We start from the raw sequence: 7,086 nt of genomic DNA, 5'->3' as shown, positions 1-7,086 counted from the left end.
ACGTTCTAAAACGTGCTGTCAGAAATAGACGTCCACCCATAGGACGTTTATATCCTATGGGCGGACGTGAGGCGGTTAAGGAGTTTGCATATAATATCTCTTGGCGGTTCATTGGGTTTGGGTTTAGGGCATAAGGCTCTGTGAGCCCTTTCTATGACAATAGGGCCGGGGTAGTCGTCTCCAAGTAGCAATTGACAGACTTCGGACACTACTTTAGGTAACACATCAGCTGACATTGACTCTGGAACCTCTCTTAGGTGGATGTTATTCCTTCTGCCTCTATTATCCTGGCCTTCGATGTAGTCATATAGATGATTTATTTGTTGACGAAAAATAGCTAGCGTGTCCGTATTGTTTTGTATAGTTTGTCACAGCAGTCTGGGTAGTTCCAAAGCTTCTGTGGCCTATCTGTCTCACCTCTTTTTTTAATTTCTGACAGTTCTTCCAGAACTGGGTTCAGTGCTTTAGATGGTGCTTGCAAGATAAAAGACCTGGAGATGGGAAAGTCTGGTGCTGCGTCTGTAGTTTCATCATCACTGTCTCTTTCTTGATGTTCCATCCCCTGTCAAGACAGGGAGCTTTGTGATGTAGCAGACTGCATTCTAGGTTGCTGTTGGGCTTTTTCATGATGTATTTATCTAGATCCGACTGAGCTAGGGACAGGTGTTTAGAGGGCTTCTATGCTTCTTGGCTGTAGCCCTTATATCTTCCCACTTTCACCATATGTGCTGGGGATATAAACTCCTATTTTAGCGTAGGTTTACCCCTTCAGGTTTTCCCTGTTTTTATAGCATATCCTTGTTTGGATAGATTTTCTTGTTTCCTTTTGCAATTAAAGCTTGCACATTGAGGTCAACTTGGTTTACAAAAAAAAATTGGGTCAGAGGCCCTTTAATTATGTACCAATATGTGGGTCTCTGTTTATAGGCACAGGTGCTTAAAAAGTTTTTGCTGAAAAATTGGGTCTGAGGCACTTTGCGATTATTATTATTTGTCGGACCTCTAATTATTGGTGTAGAGGTCCTAAGAAAAATTGGGTCAGTGGACCTTTAGGTTTAGTACTCTGATGTGACTTTGACCTTTATACTTAAACAGGGAGTCCAGAAGGAGTCAGGTAGTGCCTTAAAAGCTATAGGTGCGGTGATGGACTATCTGGGAAGGTGTGCGGCTGAGGGGGGAGGCGGTCGGCAAAGGGTGCTTCAGTGTTCAAGCAAGCTGCAGTTACTAACTGAGGCGAGGATTGTCTTTATGCAGGAATACTGTGAGTGCTGATTTATGTGTGGGCACGACAGGGGGTTGTAGGTCTCGACTACCTCCGTGGTGTTCGCACCTTCCAGGGAAGGCTCCCGACATCTGGTAGGCCTGCACCTCTCTCTTCCCCCCAACCATCCAGAATCTGCTGCACCTTGGTCTTCTGTGCCAGTTTGGAGGACCGTCCATATCGGGTCGAGCTCCCGCAGGTGAGATCTGTTATGTAATCCGGCGTCCGCCTTCACTCTAGTCCCCAGTTTCTTCTGCTGCGTAGGCCCGAACTGTATCTCCGGCTTTGTTCGGTCTAGCTGGCTGAAAGTTGGCTATCCGGGAAGCATTCTGCTTTTTCTGTAAACCAGGGATGGTATTATGTGGATCCCAGCTCACCGAGGAGTCAGATGGCAGTGGATAATGTTTTTTGGTTCGGAGCAATGCAGTTGTCTGACCTCTCAGCTCCACTTCCAGACACGCCCCCCAGGAAGCTGTTCGTTTCAAGGGGTTAAATAATAGCGTGCACCCTGTTGTAATAATAATAATAATAATAATAATAATAATAAAAACTAAGTCTCCTGTATTCCCCCTCCTAGCTCTTAAGCAAGATCTCTACTTTTGCCACTGCTTCCTTTCAAAAATCCTCCTCTCCTCTCTTGACAAATACCTTGCATCGACCTCTGTCATTGCACTTATCTCACTACGTCTCCTCTGCGCTCTCTCACAGACTTGGGAGACCTGCTCCTGCCATTTCCTTTCCAGAGAGGTGTACTCCGTGAGGGCATCAATTTCGAAAAGCTGCTGGGCTGCAGAGGCACTTGGCTATTAAACTGCTGGGCTGCGGGATGCCATTGCTGAACTGTTAAACTGCTACAGGAACTGGACAGGAAGCAGCAGCCTGACTGAAAGCATCCTCACTGTCCGCAGCTCCCGGCATCTCCACATTGCTCACGAGACCATGCGGAGGACAACAAAGCAAAGGGGAGTAGGGCGGGGCCCAGCGTCCTACGTCAGATGCTACATGCGCCGAGCCAAGCTAAAACTTCAATATAACTAAAACATTCTTTATTTGATGTTCTACTACAGTATATTTTCTCTGTGCTACAGTACAAGTAAAATGTATCATATGATATCTAAAAGTTATTTTAAATTCCATATAGGTAAGCAAATATAAAATTGAGAGTATAATGAGATCAATTCTTTATATTTTGGATAATATATTTGTCTGCACCATGACATGTTTTAAGTTTCTCTCTAGTACTGTATGTATTCATGTGACAAATTTTTCATATTCCATTCCATATAACGTTTCAAGATTTGTATTATAAATTACAGCAATCAAAGCAAAGACCCAATTATATGTTGATTTGACTACTAACCAAAAGCAACACATAGATTAACACTTATACACTAGATTTTAAATTATTTTTTAAAAATAAACTCATGGACACAAATATTTTCAGATGGACTGCTAATTTTTAACTTATAAACCTATAAATTATTGACTATAAATATTTAGCAGATATAGTAATATTTCTTGCAAAGTTTATTTGTAGTACCTAAATGAATCCTCATGATGGTGCTGTTGCCTAACTCTTCAGAAAAACTATCTGAACAGCATGTGGAGCTAGAGATCATTTTTAATGCACGGACACTGCAGATCTGAACAAGAACAGATTTATTCATTTCCTTATATAGTGTTTTGGATAATAGATTTAGTTTAGCGTTTTATTTGCATTATTTGAAAAAAAGCTGCAAGGATCTGACTTTTTACTACACACAGGACATGGCATGGCAAGTACTATGTTTCTACTTTTCTTTCTTTTCTATGACTGCTTCTAATCATTTCCACTACTCAATTCTAGAGGAGCTGAAGCTGAATTCTGTTGTTGGGAATGTTGCAGAAGATTTAAGATTGAACAGCAGCAATCTCAAAATGAGAAAATTAAGGATAGTTTCTCATCACAACAGAAATTATTTCAATATTAGCATAGAAAATGGCAATTTATATGTCAGTGACAGTATAGACAGGGAGCAGATCTGTGGGTCAGAGCAGAACTGCATTCTGGATCTTGAAATTTTGGCAGAAAATCCAGTAAATGTTTTCCCTTTAAAAATTGAGATCCAGGATATCAATGATAACCCACCAAATTTTTCTAAGGATATCTTTACTGTGAGAATAAGTGAATCTGCATTGCCTGGGGCACGATTTGTTTTGGGGAATGCACGAGATCCAGATTTAGGATCTAATTCTCTGCAGAGTTACAATCTTACTCCCAATCCATATTTTTCATTGGTAGAAAAGTCACAAAGAGAATATCCAGAACTCTCCTTAGTTCAGTCAGTAGATCGTGAAATACAGCAAACATATGAATTGACATTAACTGCCTTTGATGGAGGAAAACCCTTAAGATCTGGAACTGCGGTAGTCAGAATTCTGGTTCAGGATGCTAATGACAATTATCCTGTGTTTAGTCCAAATCATTATAAGGTGAGTTTAGATGAAAACATACCAATTGGTTATATAGCGTTGCATTTGAATGCAACTGATAAAGATGAAGGATCCAATGCAGAAATCATTTATTCATTTAGTCATATTCCTGAAAATGCACAGCAAGTTTTTACCATGGATTCTAAAACTGGGGTCATCCAGACAAAAGGAGAACTAGACTATGAAACAACACAGACTTATGAGATGACTGTAGAAGCTGCTGATGGGGGAGGCCTAGTTGCGCAAAGTTCTGTCTTAATACAAATTATGGATGTTAATGACAATGCCCCAGAGATAACAATTGCATCACTATCAATACCAATACCAGAGGATTCTACACCTGGGACCCTTGTGGCTTTGATAAATGTGAAGGATTTGGATTCTGGAAAATATGGAGAAGTCAACTGCCAAATAACAGATATAAAGGCACTTAAATTAGTTCCATCATCCAATAATTATTACAAGCTTATAACTGTTGGTCCACTTGACAGAGAAACAACTCCAGCATATAACATCACAATCATAGCAGAAGATGAGGGCTCTCCTCCAATGTTAACTAAGAAAACAATTCACATTACCATCTCAGATGTGAATGACAATGCACCAGTTTTTGAAAAACCCCTTTATATTAACTACATTGCCGAACATACCCCAGCAGGTGCATTAATGCATGATGTCCATGCATCTGACCTGGATGAAAACGAAAATGCTATGGTCACTTATTCTATCATTAACAGAAATATTGATGACATTCCAGTCTCATCATATGTATCCATAAACTCAATGACTGGAGTTCTCTATGCCCAGAGATCTTTTGACTTTGAGCAGTTGCGGGAATTTCAGTTCCAGATAATGGCTAAAGACCATGGATCTCCACCTCTAAGTAATAATGTCACAGTGAAGATATGTATCATTGATAAGAATGATAATTCTCCTAAGATTCTCTTCCCATCACCAGACACTGAGGGGTCAGCATTATTTGAGTTTATTCCTCACTCTGCTGAGAAAGGTTATCTAGTTACCAAAGTAATTGCAGTGGATGCCGACTCTGGACACAATGCCTGGCTCTCCTATCACTTACTACAAGTTCCTGAACCTTCTTTATTCACCATTGGCCAGTATACAGGTGAAATCAAAATTGGAAGAGATCTTCCAGATACAGAATCTTTGAGACAAAAACTGGTAGTTCTGGTGAAGGATAATGGAATTCCATCTCTGTCATCAACAGTTACTTTGAACTTGGTTATGGCTGAGAATTTTCAACAAGTTGTGCCAGAGATAATACGCCAACCCAATAACTCAACCTCTTCTAATGCAACATTCTACCTTGTAATAGCTATCGCACTTATCTCACTTTTGTTCATTATGACAGTGCTGATCACAGTCATTGCTAAATGCAGACAGACTCATAGTCCAACATCATTTGAAGCTTTTAATAGAAATGTATACCCTCAGTTCACCCTAGGATACCCTTCTGAGATCAGTGATACAAGTTTACCTTTCCCATTCTCATATGATGTGTGTGTGACCCTGGACTCAAAGCAGAATGAAATTGCTTATCTGAAGCCAGTGCAGAATGTCCCTACAGAGAACCTTATAGACACTGAGGATGTCACTCCTACAATTGATTCTGGCAACTCATCTACATGCAACATTGTCCAGGTATGAAGCAATTCATTAAAATATATTGAAAATTATATAACTTCACTTCTAGTATCTAAACTGTAGTTCCTTATATTGTTTTATGATGTCATGCAATTTCCCATATATTTCTTCTTAAAATCTCTTTATTTTTATATTTATTGAAATAAGTATGAATATTGTAATAGCAGTTACAACTCACCACTCCTAGTAATAACACTAAAATATATATAGCTATGTGTAAATACATGGTTGACAATGTTAACACACATCCTATTTAAAAAAAATAACTGTACTGTTAGGTTTGCTGTTCTTTTTAAAATTAAAATAGTTCTAAAACGTGTACTTCATTGTGGGGCAGAGGGTGTTTAAACACACATGGTGTTAATGTAAAAAAAACAAAAAAACAGTACCTTGTTCTGAACAAGCATCCAAAAATGATGCCCTAAAGTGGGTAGATGCCTACTCATATTCATATATAAATGGTAGTTTCAGAAGAAACAGTGGCTTGTCTACAAAAATTATGTCTTAAAAGTAGAGATGAGAGAATCGAATCCCACGAATTTCAGGATAAATTTTATTTGCCTCAAAGCCAAAATCCCTTGTGCTTTGTGTTAACGAATCGATTTAACCTGAAATAGTAAAAAATAAAAATAAAATTATACTTAGCTCCTCCATTTGCTCGCAACGAGCCGCCAGCCACCATCTTGATTGAAAATTTGGGCCGAAATCCCATGCCAGCCGGCCTGATGACTTAATCTTGCGCCGCATGAGATTTCGCTCCAGATCTTCAATTAAGATTTTTTTGTGAAATTCGGCGAAGCAGCCGAATAAAACTTTTCATTAATTCGCTCATCTCTACTTAAAATCTGCACAGTCTGACTGTGGCAGCACTAATTAGACAGGATCAGACTGGTTAACACCCAGTTACAGATTTATTAATAAACCTATGGTAGTTATTACTTTTGAGCAAATCGAGATTCGGAGCCAAGATCCGAAGTCAATTTGCTCCAAACTTTGTTTGGATGCTGTACGGAGAATCATCTCTATACATTATTCAAATGTACGAGTTCTGGCGACGGAAATGTATCAGCGAAGTCTCGCGGGACTAGCAATCCATCCAGGCCCTGACGCAGCAAAGCAGCCCCAAACCAGGATGTCCCGACCACCATACTTCACAGTTGGGATGAGGTTTTGATGTTGGTGTGCTGTGCCTCTTTTTCTACACACATAGTTTTGTGTGTTTCTTCCAAACAACTCAAATTTGGTTTCATCTGTCCACAGAATATTTTGCCAGTACTGCTGTGGAACTCTCTGTGGTATCCTCCCATGAAATCCATTCTTGTTTAGTGTTTTACGTATCGTAGCTTCGCTAACAGGGATTTTAGCATATGCCAGAGACTTTTGTAAGTCTTTAGCTGACACTCTAGGATTCTTCTTCACCTCATTGAGCAGTCTGCGCTGTGCTCTTGCAGTCATCTTTACAGGATGGACACTCCTAGGGAGAGTAGCAGCAGTGCTGAAGTTCCTCCATTTATAGACAATTTGTCTTACCGTGGACTGATGAACAGCAAGGCTTTTGAAGATACTTTTATAACCCTTTCCAGCTTTATGCAAGTCAACAATTCCTAATCGTAGGTCTTCTGAGAGCCCTTTTGTGCGAGGCATCATTCACATCAGGCAATGCTTCTTGTGAAAAGCAAACCCAGAAC

The 7,086-nt window shown here is 39.8% G+C and overlaps 1 protein-coding gene across 1 annotated transcript; it reads left to right on the top strand.

Moving 5' to 3' along the window:
• Positions 1–3,070: 3,070 nt before the first annotated feature.
• On the top strand, positions 3,071–5,401 carry LOC121008257 (protocadherin gamma-B2-like). The gene has a single exon (XM_040440725.1). It carries the CDS (start codon positions 3,071–3,073, stop codon positions 5,399–5,401), a length of 2,331 nt encoding a protein of 776 aa, XP_040296659.1.
• The last annotated feature ends 1,685 nt before the right edge of the window (positions 5,402–7,086 follow it).

The sequence above is a fragment of the Bufo bufo genome, chromosome 1 (genome assembly GCF_905171765.1).
Source record: "Bufo bufo chromosome 1, aBufBuf1.1, whole genome shotgun sequence".
NCBI classification, from domain to species: domain Eukaryota; kingdom Metazoa; phylum Chordata; class Amphibia; order Anura; family Bufonidae; genus Bufo; species Bufo bufo.
Note: the sequence above shows the minus strand (reverse complement) of the source record. Positions and strands in the feature narration are given on the sequence as shown.

Coding starts and splice junctions, on each gene's coding strand:
- LOC121008257 (XM_040440725.1), top strand. CDS start 3,071: ATGACTGCTTCTAATCATTTCCACTACTCAATTCTAGAGGAGCTGAAG.